A 20094-nucleotide genomic window follows, 5' to 3' on the forward strand; every position below is an offset into this window, starting at 1 on the left:
GTTTACATGATTCTGGATAGTTTTGAACTCATGTAATTTCAGTGCAGGAGAATTGACATTCTGCTTTTAATGTAGCCCATACAATGTAAGAAACTCTCCCAATAAGACCTTACTTCACAATTTCTGGCTTGAGTGAATTGAAATAACTTTTAGTTAGGAATAACTTTTATGGGTAATTTGGCTTAAAGTTATAAATGTTACTGTAACAATTATATAAAAAAGACTTGTGATATAATTTAATAACAGTTATTCTTCATATTCATGTTTATATTTTATAAATATTTATTAGCTCAGAAAGGTTATTATATTTTTTCTAAAGTTATATAATGCACAGTTTTAATATTTTTATTGCCTTTCAATCTCTTTTCATATTTATTAGATTTTTAAGAAGTGTTTAACTGCTTTTGCACATAAAATTAACTACAAAATTAATTTTTAATTACTGTAGGATTGCCCACTTCCATTATCAAAATAAATTTATTTGTCTATTGGCTGACAGAATGCTAATACATTAAAGACAAGAAAATTTTCCTTCTATATTATATCTAAAATGTTTATCTGTATTCAAAAGTGAATATCCAGAAGTTAGTAATAAGTCTCATTGGCATGCCTTGTTTGTACTACTTGCTTTGCTAGCTAGCTTTGATGGTAACCCATGTGATCACAATGTGTTGATCATGCACAATTTGAAGGATATCAGATAGTGTGAAGTATTTTGGCCCTCCAAAGGCTAAAGCCAAAGCTAAATATATAATTTTGATTGAATACCAAGGCTAATATCAAGCTATCATCTTAGAAGTGCTAATTTTTTAAAGATTACCCCCTTTGAATATCTACTACACATTGCATGAAGGTCAAAAGAACATTCTTGCTGAAGGTCAACATACTATTGGGAGCTGTATGTTCCTTTAGAAGTAAAACAAGCATGGCCCTTTGCCCTCATGGAGCCTACAGTTTTGGAGGGATAGCAAAGAGTAAGCAAATTATCACAAAATAAATGTGTAATTAAAAACTGCAATGTGTTCCATGAAGGAAAATACAAGGTGCTTTGAAACCAGATTGAGGGAAGTAATTTAAATGAGGAGTCAAGAAAAGCCTCTTTGAGAGGACGGTATTTAAGCTAAGAATGAATGGATATGTGGGGTTCAGTAAAGTGAAGTATGGGAGAGAGTGTTCCAAAGAAAAAAGCAGGCTGATAGAGCCAGTTGTCCTGATGGGACTGAGTCAGGAAAAGAGTTGCAGATAAATTTCTGGAGGGTTTTTTAGGGGCCAGACCTTTTAAGCTCTAACCATACATGTTAACCATTTTTTATTTTTATTCAGATATAATGGAAGTATTTGAAGGGTTGTAAATAGGATATTTTCATTTTTTAAAATATTGTTCAGGCTGCTCAGTGGAAAACGGATTCGAGAAAAGAATGAAACCAACAAGTTAGAGTATGTTAAATAATTCTTAGAAATGAACTTTTATCCATCTTTACCCATGCTATTAGACTTTTTGTATTTTTGCAGATTGAAGAACTTACCATTCTCATTTACCAAACTTAAAGAGCTTGCAGCTTTGTGGCTTTCTGACAATCAGGTAAAAGGTTTTATTGCCTGATTTGTTTATTAAGATGAACTATAATTGAAAATTTGAATTACTAATTTATTCCCCATAGATACCTTTGACAGCCACTACAAAATGTAGGTTGTTTTTGTCCCCTGAAAGAGAGATTTTTGTAAAGATAGCAATTCAAACATTGCTGAAGTCAAAACAGTACTGTAAGCCCCACCCTCCTTAAATACTTCTATTTAACATCTACTTCATTCTCTGAGATCTAATACACAAAATGATCATTTTTACAGCTTTTTAACCTCTAGGTGGTACATGTATGTCCTTAGAGGATGTACTTTAATTATATCTCTGAAGGTAAAGTATAAGAAATTGTTACCACAATCCCCACAACAGGGAATTATTATCCTCTGTGTTCCTTTTTCTTCTTATCCTTTTAATTATAATCAACTTAATTCAAAAACTTCATTCAAGAAATTTGAAACATCAGGCCAGGCGCAGTGGCTCATGCTGTAATCTCAACACTTTGGGAGGCTGAGGCACACAGATCACTTGAGGTCAGGAGTTCAAGACCAGCCTGACCAATGTGGTGAAACCCTGCCTCTACTAAAAATACAAAATTAGCCAGACACAGTGGTGCATGCCTGTAATCTCAGCTACTTGGGAGGCTGAGGCAGGAGAATCGCTCGAACCCAGGGGGCACAGGTTGCAGTGAGCCTAAATCACACCACTGCACTCTAGCCTGGGCGACAGAGTGAGACTCTGTCTCAGAAAAAAAAAAAAAAAAAAAAAAGGAATTTGCAATATCTTTTTGGCAACTATTAGTATTTTCTATAAAATTGTTTTGATATTATTTTTTATCCTCTTGAAAACATATATTTTAATTGAATCAGTAATATTGCATTAGTAAATAATTTTATTAACTGGAAAATAACAAGAAATCATTGAAGGTTTCTGATTTACCTACAGAAGAACTAATGATAGACAATTTTTATACAGTTTATTGGTCCTCTTTTCTCTTGTGATCCTTAAATTTTGATACACCTATCCTCAACTATGAATGGCTAAATGAAAACAATTCATCTTGGATTTAGTTCGTCATTTTCTGAGCATAAAAGTAGCATTACTGGTACGTGAATTATTCATACTTACAGTCATTGGGCACTTTTGTGGAAAATTTAAAATAACCTTTACAAATTATAAAATGTAAATATAAGAATATTGTTTGTGTTCCTACAGTAATTACAGCATTTGCTTCCATCTACTGAGTCAAAAATTAGTAATTCAAATTCAAATCTTATCAATAAACTGTAGATTTTTCAAGGTATCAATATATCATCATAAATAATTTCTGGAATCAATGTGAACTATGCTAATGTAATAGTATATTCCACAATATTGCATTGTGGGAAAAAAATATGATTTATTATTCTTATGGGAGAATGAACAGAGCAGTGACTGCATCATTTAACTTTTATTTAGAACATTAATGTAATGTGGTTATGATTCAGTTTCATAAGACAAACTGATGTCAAAAATCCCCTTTGTGTTTCACTCCTATTAATATCATTAAATAAGCAGATTTTTAGTATATTAGATAATATCATTTCCAATATATTTCTGACATGGAATGTAAGAGTTCTAGAATACCCCTTCAAAATGAATATTTCTGAAATCAAATTAATAACAGAATGAAATATGCACAGAGGTCAATATATTATGATATATATTAGGTACAAGTACAGTTGCTTATCTATAAAGTGGACTCTGTCTTTGGCTATAAAAATATCTCTTATAAATAAATGAATGCTGTTTTAACCTAATTAAATTCATAGATGATCTTGCATAGCATAAATTTGATAGCAAATTCCATTTGTCTTTCTAGGGCAACAATCCATGAAAATGAATAGGCATATAGAACCATACCAAAACCTTACTTAGTTGAAACAATTTAACACATTTTGAACTCTTCAGGATTAAATCTGACATTGCTCAGTTGAATAGGTTTTGGTAAGTTTTGTAAAAGGGTATACTAAAGAAGAAGAAAACTTTATTATGAAAATCTTAAGATATGAAAATATTCCTCAGTAATAGTGTTATTTCATGTTGTAATTTCTTATTTTATTTCCTTTTTTTTCACTTTTTTTCCCCAATGTTTATCTGGGTGAGACCAGACTATTGACTGTTATATATTTGCAATTGTATTCATCTAAGTTGTATGTTCTTTGCTTCTAGTCCAAAGCCCTTATCCCTTTACAAACAGAAGCCCATCCAGAAACAAAGCAAAGAGTATTGACTAACTACATGTTTCCCCAGCAGCCTCGTGGTGATGAAGGTAAATTGTCAGTAGAAATTTCTTCTCTACTTATAATGATTATGGATAGAAATGACTAATTTTATTCGAATCTCTGGCCAGGAGTACTGGCACATGGACAAGCCTATAAAGATAATTACATGATACACAAATATCATTTGGGGATATACTTTAAGCATAAGTCTTGTTTTCTACTGTATTTTAGGTAAGCTTCCAAAACAAAACTCTTCATCTTTATATCTTACATAAAAATATTGTTGATTTTTAGGAGCAACTATTTCTCTTTATGGATTGCAAGACACATGACTAGTAAAGCAAATCTGGTACCCAGCTAACTGAAATGAGCTAAGAGCAGTCAGATCCTAAGGAAGTTTCAATGAACTGGTTTAGTTGATGTGTTCACTTATTGCATGAACACAATTTAAACATCTAGTCCAATGATCTCTGGACTCAAATTATTTCATAGTCTAAGTTAACCATAAATAGATACTTGCAAATAAGACCATTCTTTCTTTTTCAAGTTGAGTTCCCCTAACCAAAACCCCAGATCAAACCCCAAATCCTTTTTCAATAATTAAATCTTCTCTTCTATGATCACATTATTCATTTAAAAAGGTTAAAAGAGCTTTGTCCTTTGCTATTTGAAACTTAGTGTAGGCTCCTTAGCCCAAACCAACACAAGCTGATATGGACATTTTCTACAGTTATAGAGTAAAAATAATTCTTGGAAGAGTAAACTCATTTTAATCCAGCCATGGATTAAATCTACCCAATCCATGTGAATGAGGCCAGCTTGTAAAAGAAACCATTTGTTTATGTATCTTTTATTTCCAGGGATAATTATAATAAATTACTTTGGTCTTTGACCTCCAAATGTAAGTGAATCATTTTGGAATTTTTAGGATATTTTTCTTTAAATTTTGTCTATATAAGTAGGAAAAGAAAAGATTGTTTTAATATGCATTTTTATAAGTCAATAAAATTAGTCTTTTGAATTGATAAAAGAAAAGCCCCCATGTTTATATATTTTATAAGAGACATCTTAAGTAAGGATTATGTTATATTCATGCAGCTTTACTTATGTTTTCATTTTAATAGCTCTATATTATCAAAATATTTAACTTCAAAAGAATGTAGGGGAAACAATGAAAAGTATCTCATATTCACTGGTCATTTCTGAGATGTGATCTCACAGATTGAATCCCTAATTTGTCCCAACGTAGATTCAGTTAGGTAAGGTGGAGTGTTAAAGAATTAGCCTAGTTGAGTTTGCTTTTGTTTCTGCTTTTTTCTTTGAGAAAAGAAAGGTTGGTAATTGAAAAGTTTCCTTGAATTTAAAGTAAGTCATCCTTTGGTTTTCCAGGCAGGAGTGTAATAAATGAATTTTCAGAATCCCTTGTAACAAAGAAAGACATGTATGATAAAGGACCTCCTTTGGAAAAGAATTTAGCCTTAACTAAGTACTTCCATTGCATTTTCATGTGATCTTTACCATAATGTTGCAAAGAAAATATTATCATTAACCAAAATTTTATGTAAAGATTTATAAGCCATTTCCTTGTTAATTTGACATATTTAAACTAATTGAAACAGACTATATTTTCCACATTCTCTACCATAAAAACAAGCTCCCCTCATTGACCCCACAATAAAAGGAAAAGGTTGCAATCTTAGATACCTTATTGCAAAGTAAATGTTATAATGTTATGTGGTAACTTTTATAAAAGAAATTTTTATAGAGTTTAGCAGTTACAAATAAGGATTCTATTTAGACAGGAACAGAATCCTGCACTAGCCACTGAGAAGTCTCCTAACACTTTGAGCAAGTCTCTTCAAACTCATTAGTAAAATAAGGATGAGATTAGTAGTACCATTATGTTGTTGTAAGGATTGAAAAAGATAACGCTTTAAAATGCTCGCTCCAACTCTGTATATTATTATATTGTCCTATGGGGAGCCCATTTCCTACACTAGAAAATTTCCCAATCCTGAGTATTTTAGGAGTACTGAATTTGAGTTAAGATTACAAAAGGCCATGTAATAAATATCAAGGGAATTTTATTCTTTTGTTTCTCTGTCCTTCTTTGTCTTTCTTTTTTTCTTTGTTTCTTTCTTCTTTATTTTTGTACTTGTTTGTAGTATCTATCACCATTTTTGCATACTGTATTAAATACTTTGTATAAAATTGTTTTTTTAAAAAGCAATAATACTTTGGAATCTAACTGTAGATTTCCAGTCAGACAGTGACAGCTTTAACCCTACACTGTGGGAAGAGCAGAGACAACAACGCATGACTGTTGCCTTTGAATTTGAAGACAAAAAAGAAGATGATGAAAATGCCGGGAAAGTTAAGGTGAACCTTTTAGCTTTTGTTTCCTCTTTCTTCTCCTTATCTTTTTGTTTGCCCATTGTTCTTATTCAGATAGATTTTGGGACAAAGTCAGACACCTCTTCAAGTCTCATGGCGGTACCTTTCATTACAGCATGCTGGTAGTTCTGGAAGCATTGGTGTGCTTCAGAATGAGACTAATGTCCCAAATCTGAGTGAGCAAATTTGAAATGCCACCTCATCCAACAGAATAACTGCATGAGAGAGATTCAAGCTGAGAGAAAGTAGAAAAAAAAATCTGTATGATCGACTTCATCTAAGAACCTTATTTTATTGTTGACACACTACACACTACAATGATTTTTTTTTTAATCACTGAGCAAAGCATCATGCAGACTGAATGAGGCCAAAATAAACATTTCTGGAAGGGCCAACAGATTAATATATTGCATTGGCATTAAAATCTCTGAAAGGTTCTGTGTCCTTGGGCTATTCAAGAAGAATTTATGAGTTTCCTTAAATGTGAGGACAAATTTTAAGGAAGATCAGTGCCTAATGGCAGGCGATGTTCCTTAGGGAACATAACTTCAATTTTTTTTTCACCTCAAAGTATATTTTAAAAGGTCTTTTATAGGGACTACTAAGTCAAGTAACAAGATTGAATTTTAAAATCTGTATTTCTCCATTACTTAAAATTTTAATTATCATCAGAATTGATTTAGATTTTATCAGCATCACATTTTCACATTGTCATGGCAGCATCTTGAATCTCTCATTTACTTTTTATAACATTGTATGTGTACTTTTTCTATCATGGCTACTAACAGCTCTCACTCTTAGTGACTAATTACCTTTATAATTGCATATATGTTCTATTAATAAAGCTAGATTGTGCGTTATGTTTGTCTCCGTCCTCTCCTTTCCACATTTTCTAAACTTTATTTCTTAAATCAGCACATGAGCACTTACTGGCAAGGCCTACTAATATCGTTACGGAGAACCCAAAATGGATTCCCAAATCCAAAATAACAATTTTGTTAAAGATTTGGGTTTAAAAAAATGTCTCTGGATAGTTGATTAGTACTGTCTAACAGCCAAAGAGACATCTTTTTGAACTTGTGAATTCCTGGAAAAAATAATGCTAAACTGAAAACAAACCTTCAGAACATTTCAGTTCTTTTACGGATTTCTTACGTTAAATCCAGAACCAATGGATGATGCATTCTATACCAGACTTCTGATTCATCTTTATATTTCATTGAATTACCAAAAATTACATGCTTCTTCCTGAAATTCTATATTCAAAGAATGCAAGAAGAAAGTGCATTTAATATACTCTGGTATATGTGTCAATGAAAACTTAAAATATAGTAAATGCTTATGGTTATTTAGAAGCCCTGTTTGTGTGTTATGTGTTCAAGTTTGTTTATAATCAGAGTAGGTTCATTATACTTTAGAGTGTTTTTACTCTGTGTTTATTTACATTTGGTTTATTTATGTATTAATGAAACAGTGTGTGTTTCAAAATCTCAAACTATTCAGTTTTGATTAATTTGAATATTTCCAATGCCATTGGCTATTGGACAAATTAGAGCACAAACAAACTTCTAAATAAATCATCATGGAAGTATGATGAATAGAATATATTGTAATCTTACACTGAATTAATCACACTTTTCTGGTTCATTACATGTACATTAAATTCAGCACCATTTTACCTTTAATTTACATGAAATTTAAAAAGGAATCATTGACCTATGCTTTCCACTTTCAAATGGACTAGAGTATAATGCCCTACTTATAGTCTGTATAGTGTAGTATGAATGCTGCATTGTGTGAAGAAATTGTGACCCTTTAGCATCATATAAAATTAGTACTGTTTTATATGTGGATTGAAAACTAATTTTATGATCATTGTTTTAAATGCATAACTCAGAGTGAAAGAAAAAGAGACTAGAAAAATGATAAAGTGAAAGTATTGCTACAGTGCTCCTCTTTCTCCCAGAAAATGGAGATTCCTTCTCCCACAGGATCTCTCCTGCCAAGCCCCCTGGGAAAGGGGCCAGCGTGGGATTACTCTCCAACCTGCCAGACTGTCTGGCGATTGCTGCACACCATGGGCCAGGTGTGATCAGCAGATCCAAGATATGCCCGTCCCCCAGAATGACCCACAGCTGGCATGGGGTTGTATAACTGGCCTCCAGCAGGACAGGAGCATGTGTACTCCATTGCCAGTTGCAGCACAATCCACCACTCTTCCCTCTCTAAGTGGCAGACAGGTAGGCCTAGGTGTCTGGGGTAGGAGAATCTCCCATGTAGAGGCAACCTTGGAACAGTGGTTTATGGGGTATGTTCTGCATGATTTGGGGTAAGAAATGTTGATCACATAGAAACCTTCAAATTGCCAGTGTTTTATCTCAATTTAACATTTTGTTTATTGACATTGGCAATGGGGTGGGGAGGACTGAGCCAGAGGGGAGGGAAAATCAATGTGAGGTGCCTATTGGTGGGATATCTGGCATGGTTTTTGAGTTGAGTACTTTTTTTTTCTTTAATTTAAAGTGTGGGAATACCAATAGTTGGGCAGAATGTTGATGACACTATTGATGCATTCTAAATTGTCCCCTCCACATATATGCACATTTTTTATAATGTGAATTCTGGGGGAGATTAAATAGCTAAAACTTAATTCTTAAAATAGCATCAGATTAAATTGAGATTTGCTGAGAGTGGCCTTTAAGCACAAAGATAGACAATCTGTTGAAAAGCATCAATTTCCTTTAATTTGAAGACACAGATCATATGAATTCCTGTAAGAGAAGATTGAATTCAGAGTTGTGGCAAGTAGGGCTTCCTTATCTTTGTGGTTGGGTGTTTTAATAGGTTAATGGGGGGGAAACATGTTTTACTGGAATATGAAAGAACACTGCATGTCTTGTAAACTTTACTATCCACATGTAATGGACTAGATACTTATCCATTGTCTTATATTTTTGCTATAATATAAGGCAAGCTGAGAATGCATTTTCCTAACTAAAACTGCTATAAGTTTCTTTTCTTTGTATATCATTCCAACTAATTCTCAAAGTAATATAATATTTAACTATCAATGATCAAAGTATTAACTAATATTTCTCTTACTGGAATTTGCAATCAAATCAAATTAGAATTTGATCATGATGTGAAATATAATATATTATATTACGTAATATAATATAATATATAAAAAAACAGTTCTGTGTGAATTCAAGATATCATTTCTAAATGCCCTAAATGCCCTAGCTATTAACCTTAAGTGATTCTTTATTGCTAAATTTTTGGGGGTCTCCAACATCTTGCAGCTGCTATTTGCATTTACTGCACTTTATTTACATCTAAGATACAAAGAATGCTGTGAAACATTTCTGTTCTTCAAAATTAAAGTAATATTTTAGTAAAAATCTTGCATTTTAATCAAATGTATATGTGAACTGAGCAAATACTTTATAGTGAGTGATCAACACAACACACTTTTGCAAGAATATAATTGATTTTCCTACCTTTGTGTATAATAAATGAATTTATATATTTTATCTCATATTGGAATAAGAAAACATTTATAGTCTATATATTTAGATATATAGAAAAATTGCTCTTGTATTTGGGTATTACTTAACTATTAGTATAACTGGGTTTATGATCATATTCACTTCTGATGCACTGCATATATCCACTGAAAAATAAAGCAAAGCAATCTATAAATGGGCATAAAATTTGCTTGCGTAGAGCTTCCAAACATAATACAATGATAAAATATAGTTTTATCTTTAAAAATTATAAAATATTGTGTTACTTAGCTTTATTTAAAAAATAGAAATTATTTTGCCATTTAACTCAGAGAAATTCACATTTTAAACTTACAGTATTTCTTCCACAATATTGTACAAATATGTGCTGCACCCATACTCTGAGCTACCATAAGCATTGGAGTCAAAAGACCTAAGTTTGCATATTGCATCTACTAGCTATGTAATCTTAGGCAAGTTACTTACATGGTCTGAGCTACACTTTTTTTCTGTAAAGTGGCAACAGCTGCTGCAATGGGTTGTGAAACTTAAGTGAGATTTTATATAATGATTAATTATATAATTTTTAATAATTAATCATTTATTATTTAGTGTATAAATATTAATTTATATTTAAACCTGTAGAATTTATAATAATGTTTATGTAAATAATTAATAATAAATTAAATATCCCTATAAAACATTTATCATGGTGACTGGAACATGGGAGATACTGAATTAAATAACTGTTGCTACATATAATTGAAAAAAAGATCCAGACAGTTACAGATATTATGTTTAGACATATACAGAGTAGAGTCAAAATCACCAAAAGGAATCCAGATTTTTAGAATATATTAAGTAAAATGTGACCTTAGAAATAGTATCTCATCTCCTCATAGAACTTACAGATTTTCCAAGAACTTTCACATTTTTCACATTTTAGCTCCAGATTAACTCAAATGTGTAGGAAATACATTATCATTTCCATTTTACATGAGTAGAAACAACAGAAAGATTAGTGGATGATAGCTAGTTGGGAATAAATCTATGACTTAAATTTAAATCTTCTGACTCCAAGGCCAGTCAATTCTGCTAGTAGGCTAGTAAGTGAGAAGCAAGGAGCTTACTTTTTAGGTGAAACAAATCCAAGCTTTATAAGACCTGGAACTTCCTCAATTTAAGGGGGATCCTCTTTCAGGAAAAGAATATAAAATGACTCTGTAAATAATAAGACCCCTCACAAGACTTTGGAAGAGGTGTGTAGCTTAAGCTGTGTTAATGCATAGTAAATCTATTTCTAGATGTAATTGTTGTCACAAGAATAAAATATTCAAACATCTTCTGGTGATGTGACCAAAATATCACATGTACTTGCTTATAAAATAACCAGAAAATATTAGTACCATGTCAAATAGTGATCTAATTGTGTCAGATGGGACATAGCATCTAACAAAAAATACATTACATTATTCAATGAAGTATTTAATTCAATTAAGGAAGAACACTTCACATTTCTTTTGCCTTCCATTCAATTTATAAGTGTAGTTTTAGTGTTAGGGGTTTTTTAAGTTGCATAGAATTTTAATTTAATGCCCTACTTTAGCTTATTTTTTATTCACATACAGCTGGTTATTAAAAAATAAAATATTCTTAATTGGCATGATAGTCATAGCATTCTACAACTTACATTTTTAATGTAATTTTTTTTTTACTTCTAGCACTTTGATGTCAAGTACTTTTAAACAAGTTCAATGATATAATTTTTAAATTATACTTAATTTGTGATTAACATTTCTAATACCAATTTAAACAACAGATCTAAGAATGCATGTATCCCAATGGACTTTGTCTAGTAGTCATATCATTCCTTTTATGTTTATTTAAGAATACATTACAAATTAAGTACCCTGGGATTTATTTATATTACAATCTAACAACTTACATTTTTTTTTTCTGTCAATTCTAACTTTGTTTTGGGTTATATTTTTGTAGCTATATTTCTATATATTATCAATGTCATCCTTATTTATTTGAGAGTTTAAAGAGATTAAACTACATTTAAATAGCACTTACATTAACAAAATTATCTGGTTTTTCATTTGTTTTCCAAATATTTACTGGAATATAATTTTATATCTTTAATATTAAAAGGAATGTTAGAAGTCATCTAGTGAAGTCCAATTCCAGTATTTGATGAGAAAAATGAGCCACAAGGAAGACAAAATACTGAGAAGAATAACACAGTTGGTGGATTTGCTAAAACTGCAGATGGGCAAAAGTGTTTGAATTCATATTCATAATTTTCAGATCTATATCACCATCATAGTTACTTACATCCCATGAATTACATGGGTGTGTGGGGGTGGATGCGTATGTGCCCCTCACTCTTTTTTTCTCTCCCTTTTCCACTCTTTCACTGCTTCTCTTTCGCCTTCTCTTCTCTTACCCTCTCACCCCCACACACACTTTCCACAGATACATACCTACCACAATCACATAAATCATTTCATTTTGTAAAGTTGATTCTACTCAGATGCAAAACATGATTGTTGGAACAAGCCAGGCCAAGTAAATCCTTTTTTTCTCAGTCCCTTTTAATTAGCAAATTAGCATGCACAACTTGCACTTATTCTATTTTAAATATGTTATAACAAGTACCCTGATGATGAAATATTCTATATGGAATGTCTCATATTTTCTACCTCTAAATTTAATGCTAAGAATAGTCATTAACATGTGTTCCCAAAAGTTAGATTGATACCCTAAAATGAATTCAAGAATGGAAATAAGTAGCTGGATCGATAAAAGCCAAAATTTACACATGTCCCTAAAATATGTTAGAAAGTGGTCCCAATTTTTAATTTCTCTTCATTATAAGATATTACTCAAGAAGCATGTCACTTTCTTAGGGTAAAAAGTAAATATAAAAACTACCCTGAAGCATTTTTTTCCCTTAGGGATTAATGAGAATTAGCTAGTCTACCTTTTGATATAACATACCAACTGTTTAACAAAGGCTAATGCATATTTGGGCAGCAGATATTGTCAACTCCCCATTTTTTAATATGCAACTCTACTTGTAAAGCTTGTTGGGTCTCCTCCCATCACCTGCATTGATACTCAAAAGATACTCTTAATATTAACATAATTACTTACAAATATTAAAATAAGGAAGAGAACAGTGTCTAAAGTAAGAAAGCAGCTGGTATAACGTGATTAAATTTTTCAAATTACCAATCACTTAAGTGTTTTGACCTACTGCTATTTCAGCCATCTATAGGGTAGGTCTAAAGACAGAATATGATTCAAAATTAGTTTATAATCCAGAAGAATGGGAAGGGGTGGGAAGTCCCACAAGGCTAAATATGAAAACGCTATGCGTCCTACTCTATAACAGTTTCTCAGCCAGCTCAACACTCACTGTATTGCATTTGATTATACTACTGAATATAAAATGGGGTAGTTTTGTGAACATGCTTGCTGAAGTTATTTTTATGTTAAATTTCTTTTTGTAAACTTCTAGGTTGAAATAAACCTAAAACGATATCCAACTCCTTACCCAGAGGATTTAAAGAATATGGTAAAATCTGTTCAAAATTTGGTGGGTAAGCCAAGCCATGGAGTGCGTGTTGAGAATTCAAATCCAACTGCTAACACGGAGCAAACTGTGAAAGAAAAATATGAACACAAGTGGCCGGTAGCCCCAAAGGAGATTACAGTGGAGGTACTTGAAGGTTATTGGTAATTGCCAGTGTGGTTTGGATTTTTTGGAATTTTAAATATGTTTTTTAACTGAATAGATCTTCCTTGATAAGTGCATTTTTCCCCTAAAATATAAATGATCTCTCTACTTTTTCAAACTATGAGGGTTGCATTTAATCAATCATAGAAAAATGATACCCTCATGGCCAAAAATCATTAACATAGCTCCAAAAGTTCCAATACACACAGAATGAATAAGTTCATCACCCAGCAAGGCCTGGCCAGTGAGTGCATTATATCATATTAGTGACATTATTTTGGCTACCCCAAACTTTTATTGTATTAATCATTAAGAAAGACTAATCCAAGATTTTCTATTATGCAAATCTCATAAAATTCCTAATTAGATCTAGAGCACAATTTTTAAAATGTTTTTATCTTTGGCTTACAACTTTTCTAGGAAACACTGATTAACAATAAAAGAAGGATATAACTTTGAAATTTAGATTTATGGAATCTAGTCATGTGAAGTTTAATTCCTATATTTTAGAATGAGTTAGAAATCCATCCTTATTGATTTTGTGGTCTGAAAAGAATTCAACTACACTAACGCCACCTCTACTATTTCATCACCTCTTCAGCTAATTTGGTTATCATATTTTTATCTTCATTAGAAACATAATTGATCTGAGTACATCTGTAAGTTCGCATAACTACTTCTCCAAAATCTAGATTGGCAAAACTCTTTTACAAATCTGCATTTCAGAGCATCATTTTGTTGCATTTATTAAACACCAACTGCATATGTAACACTGTGCCAAACACTGTGAGAGAGAAAAAAGAAATATAAAATGTGTCTGTAATCCCCCAATAATTTAAAGCCGACTCAGATACACTTAAGACACATGAAACAATTAAAGAGCATATTATTTAAAATATGATCCCATGGTTAGTTGAGTGATGGCAAATATAATGCTCTAAGTTTAGTTTAGACTGTGTATTAAAGGTAGGGTGATTCTGTTAGAGAGGAAAAGGGAGGAGGGCATTCCAAGCAAAGGGAAGAGCTTGAGCAAAAATAAGCATAGTGTGCATATCTGCCAGCAGAGGTACCAACCTACCCTAGAGGAGGGGAATACACCTAGATTTCTAAGGGAAAAAAATGTTAACATTCATTTTCATTGTTTTTTGCTTATAAAATCAGTATCACTATACTTTTTCCCTTCTAAAATATTATGCACATATTATAGTAAAGCAACAGACTGTTCTTTTATCTCAAAGATATTGCTGCAATATAAAGGGAAAGGAAACCAACATTTAGCAGATACACATTAAATACATACATATACATTTTATATTTAAATATCCTGTAATCACAGTTTGACATCAAAATAACTGGTGGTCATGAAAATCTATAAACTGGATAATTTTACTATAAAATAAGAGTCTAAAATGTCTTCATGCAGGGATGGGATAGATGAGGCTTTGGTCATGAATTTAATAATAAATCTTAAAACTGTCCCAGAATCAGGTCAAGCATAACCAATCTAAAATTAGATTTAATGTTTCCTTTGTAAACTTGCTTTTGCTTTCGTGTTCCTGATCTTGATCTCACTGGCACCATTATCTTCCATTTCACTCAAGCTAGAAATTTGAGAGATGTCCTTATTTCTTCTTCCTTCTTTCTCTCCACTTCCTGTGTCTTCCAAATAATTACCAAAGCCTGTGCATTCTCACCTAAGTGTGTCATTTCTACCTCTTCAGGCCCTCAATTCTGTCCTGCATTACTATAAAAAATATCTGTTTTTTTGGCTTCCCTTGTCCCCAGCCTCCTCATTGCCTTGTCAATGGTCTTCCTAAAACAGAATTCTAATCATTTCTTTGCCCTCCTTAAAAACACTACAGTGACTCCTTATTGCTCAGGCTAAGATTAAAGCTCAACTTTTGGCTTTAAATTTGTCTGTGTGATTTGCACCACCCCTTTCTTAGCTTTCTTCTACTAGTCTTTTCCTCTTGAACAGAAATTTCACTGGCAATTTCAATACTTTATCTAAAATTGAGATTCTAGATCTTCTCTCTCTAACTTTTAACCATCCTAGAGCAAGGATAAACTGTTGCTTTCTGTATTATCCTCCTGTCTCAAAATAACTGCAGCCAAAGTAAAGGTTCACACTCTATTTTTCAATGTCCAGATTTAATAAATGCGTATAATCAAGCATTTAGCTGATCAGTGCATACTAAATATTTATGTTTTGCACTTGTATGCCATTTTTTGGGTCATTGTTATTAGTTCACACTGCCAAGGATATGGAAGAGGGTATTATACACTGCATGATATATTTATTCATGTGATTAAATATAGAAAACCCCCCAGAGAAGAATAAAGGTAGGCAGGACCAGAAGTGGAAAACAGAAAAATTAAATAAGGTAGAAAGATTACAAATGCAACTAAGGGGAAAAAGGAAAGGTAAATATTTATTGCTCACTTTCATTTTGCCAACTATATGCCAGTAGTTTTAACATACATTATGCCAGACAAAGAACAGGGCTGGCAGAGCCATAAGAAGAAGGAGGACAGGGAGATTTTCCTTTATAATGCCTTGTACAGTTTGCATTTGCCTTTTCCCCAGATCTCTTTATATGGCTAGCACTTCCTCATCCTTCAAGTTTCAGCTTAAAGGTCACCTCAGCAGGAAGGCCTTCCCTGGTCACCCTGATCAGTTAGACGCTCTGATATTCTCTGTCACGTCACATTATCACATTAAATATGATGAACAGTTATGATTACTTTGTTTATTGACTTCAGACTGTGAGTTTCATGAAGGCAGGGATGCTTTCTTTCTTGCCCGTCCTTTTATTGCCTGAGTCTAGCACAGTGCCTAGGATAGAGTAGGAGCAAAATAAATATTTGTTGAATAAATGAATGATTGATATAGTCTAGTATAATGACTCTGGTAACATGTCTGTCTCTCCATTCAATTAGATATTCATTGAAATCAAGGAGAAGTTCTGAGGTTTTTTTGAATTAATAATTTAATTAATTGATACCTATCCACACTTCATCACCTGTGTGTTCAATACACTCTTGGTATATAAATGCCCACAGCGTCTCAGTGATGTTATGGTGATCCTAGACAAAAATAAATACCTAGGAGTTTCATTTAAGTTGTTATTCCCAAACAGCTTAGTAAATATTTATGCCCTACTTTGTGGTCATTTGAAAAAATCAATGCAATTAAATTGAAAGAGAAAATGTTTACCTTATTCTTACCAAATCAAAGCCAAAATATTAATGGCATACATGTACCTGTTAAACACCACCTATCTTCTCACAGCTAGGAATCATAGTAGACACCACAATTTTAATTTCTGTTTCTCATTGATTTTCAAGTGCCACTTGGTTTTTGATCACAGCAACCACCAAAAACCCAGCCTCACAAGGATTTTGGTTTTTTGTTTTTGTTTTTTGTTTTTTATTTTTTTGAGATGGAGTCTCGCTCTGTTGCCAGGCTGGAGTGCAGTGGTGTGATCTCAGCTCACTGCAACCTCCAACTCCCTGGTTCTAACGATTCTCCTGCCTCAGCCTCCTGAGTAGCTGGGATTACAGGCACGTGCCAGCACAGCCAGCTAATTTTTGTATTTTTAGTAGAGACGGGGTTTCACCGTGTTGGCCAGGATGATCTCGATCTCCTGACATCATAATCCACCCATCTTGGCCTCCCAAAGTGCTGGGATTACAGGCATGAGCCAGCATGCCTGGCCAAGAATTTTCATCAAAAGGAATGTGCAATCTAATGTTGTAACTGAGAGCTATCTCAAGCTAGCCATTTGCACAGTGTCTGTCTAATGTCAAGTATTGCTTTGTTTCCCTCAAACATTTAATATAACTCACAGTGTCCCTGTTAATTGCAGCAACACCCATGGGTGCCTCAGAGTACAGTTTAAGAATCAAGGGGTAGGGCTTTTAAATCTAGCACACATGAATTGAAATCTTGGCTCCACCTTGTGACCTTAACAAGTTCCTAAAACCTTTTCGATCCTTGGTTTCTTTATCTTAAAAAAAACACAAAACAGAAAATATAACAGCTATTTGTATACAGCTCCAAGCACAGTTATTGAAACAGAAGAAGCCTACAGTAAATCATTCTCTCTTCTTTCTCAAGAGAATTATATGCCAATTCCTTTCTCATCCTCCTTTAATCCTTCTGCAAGTAACTACCAAGATACATGTTCACCATCCAAAAATGTTCTCCATTTTTCTCTTTGTTAGGAGACTCAGCCCAATTTTTTTCTATAGAGGAACATCTTTCTTCCAGTAACAGAGAATTGTCAATTACCCTCAAAATTTTCCTTAAATTACTTTTATTCATGCTAGGCCTAGACTCTCAAAAGCTCAGAAATAAGCTTGCTTTCTTTCCTTTGACTTCTTCCTGAGGCTTCTTTTCTTTATGGCAGTAGCAGCCAAGATGTAGTTTGAACAGTGGAAGGGCAATTGTGTGAAAAAGGACATTTTACCTTTTCTTTCTCTCCCACTTCTGTCTCCTCACCAGAAAGAAAATATGGTTCAATCTACTTGCAATGGAATCCCCACTAAATTCTATTTTCTACCAAAAACTTCCTCTGTCATTGCCCATGGAAGCAGTCCCCAAAACTTTGCCCACTTTTCCAAAAGGAACTCTATTCCTCTAGCCTCTATAAAAGAAATTATAGAAACAAAATTAGTGATTTGTTTCCTTTGTTGGATAGTTAACTTTATTTTGTGAAACCCATGTGAGAAATGAGCTGTTCTTAGGATAGACAATACTGCATACACAGTATCACATAGATCTTTGAGTAGCACAGATCTCAGTTCAAATCCTGGCTCTACCATTTATTAGGTTTGTGACTTAGAATTATGATTTTACCTCACTGAGCCTTCATTTCCTTATCTGCAGAACAAAAAAAAAAGATGATAATAAATAATTTGAATGCCACATAATGATAAAAAATAAGGTTGTCTTTTAAATAATTAACAAGGATAATAGAGTGTTTAGCATAGTAGCACCACAGCAGATGTAATTAGTGCCATGTAATTTATGGCCATTATCATCATTGTCATCATCATCATCATCACTTTGTTCATAAGGGTAAGAGAATCTACTCGGATCACTGCAAATTCATCATTCTTGTTTCAATAATGTCCTTCTACAAGTCCTTGAATACAAGTTCATAATTAGCTGATAATCATCCTCTCTTCCTGGTCATTAAGGCTGTTTTTGATTCCCAATAGAAATTCTTGAACAGGATCAGAAGCTTGAACCTGAGTCAAACCAGAGCTACCATGCAGAGTTCCAGTCATAATTTTGGTATACAAGTTTGAAAGTCTAATCAATACAAACAAGATGACCTGAGTACTGAATGTGTAGAACATAAGGGGAAAAAAAGCAAAACCCATAGTTATTTTAACATTCTGTACTTGTACAACTATTTGGTTTGCTTTTTTGTGTTTCTATTCTATTTTTGTTTTTCTTTTGAATAAAACGAAATTCCCATTCTTGTAATTAGGTATCATAGGAATATTTTTAGATTATTATTTCAACAAATAACTTACCTTTAGATTCATAGATTGTTAGTACTAGACAGGAATTGGCACTAATTCCTGTTACTGATTACCTTTATTTTAATGATGATAATGCCCAGAGAAGTACACTGACTTGCCCAATGTGACTAACAAAATACAAAAATAGAAATAGGATGAAAATATGACACCTTGTAACAAATTTTTTGGCAAGTCAGCATATTTTATGCCTTTCATGGTACTCTTTCTCAAACTCATATCTTCTTATAAATTTCTCCAAAGTATATAAAGGCTTTTATCCTCCATTCTGTCACCTTGAAACTTTGTCATACATTTCTTATGCTAAATCTTTGAACTAACTTTCAAAATCAATCAAAATGAAGAATATGTACCCTCTGAAATAATTTTTAAAATCAATCAAAATAAAGAATATATGGCCTCTATAAAAGAATTTATAAAAAACAAAGTCAGTGATCAATTTCTTTTGTTGGGTAGTTATCTTTGTTCTGTGAAGCCCATGTGAAAAATGAACTCTTCTTATGATAGGCAATATGGCATACACAGTATCACATAAAACACTTTTGAGTAGCAAATATAGCCTCTTCAACTACTGAATTTTCCATTCTACTCCTTTTCCTGTTCCTCTTTGCAATTTGATACCTCATTTTAAGTTCCTTGTGTGCTCACAGCTGAGCTCACCAGGAGGCAGCACAAGGTAAGGAAGGATCACTGGAATGGAGCCCAAGAGAATCCTGCTGCATTGCTGGATCTGTGTGCCCTAGGCCTAAGCCGAGTCTCAGAACCCGCCTCTAGAAAACAAAAGTGTTGGACTAAATGATCTTGCCATTTTCTTTTATTGAAATATTCTATTTAAAAAATTAAAAAGTATCAGATATAACCAGGTTTTTCAGGCAAATATTTCCATACAAACCTAACCCAAAAGAATCCCAAAAGATAGAACTTAAACCAAAAGTTAAAGAAATGGATGTGCTTCTCTGCAATAACCAAAGACCTGAGCATGTCTCACTATGGGGGTCCTTGGCAATATATAAAATTTATAGTAAGAGTTTCTGCCTGTTCATTATACCAACC

The 20094-nt window shown here is 32.9% G+C and overlaps 1 protein-coding gene across 3 annotated transcripts in view; it reads left to right on the top strand.

Annotated features, from left to right (window-relative positions):
- Positions 1–20094, top strand: part of LRRC7 (leucine rich repeat containing 7) — a 556840-nt gene that overhangs the window by 445001 nt on the left and 91745 nt on the right. For all 3 annotated transcript variants that reach the window (XM_025391937.1, XM_025391929.1, XM_025391946.1), the window contains 5 exons: positions 1513–1582; positions 3791–3890; positions 6098–6222; positions 8229–8477; positions 13270–13470. In XM_025391937.1, coding sequence (XP_025247722.1) covers positions 1513–1582; positions 3791–3890; positions 6098–6222; positions 8229–8477; positions 13270–13470 — 745 coding nt within the window. The remainder of the gene's footprint in view (positions 1–1512; positions 1583–3790; positions 3891–6097; positions 6223–8228; positions 8478–13269; positions 13471–20094) is intronic.

Source organism: Theropithecus gelada, chromosome 1, assembly GCF_003255815.1.
Source record: "Theropithecus gelada isolate Dixy chromosome 1, Tgel_1.0, whole genome shotgun sequence".
NCBI lineage: Eukaryota > Metazoa > Chordata > Mammalia > Primates > Cercopithecidae > Theropithecus > Theropithecus gelada.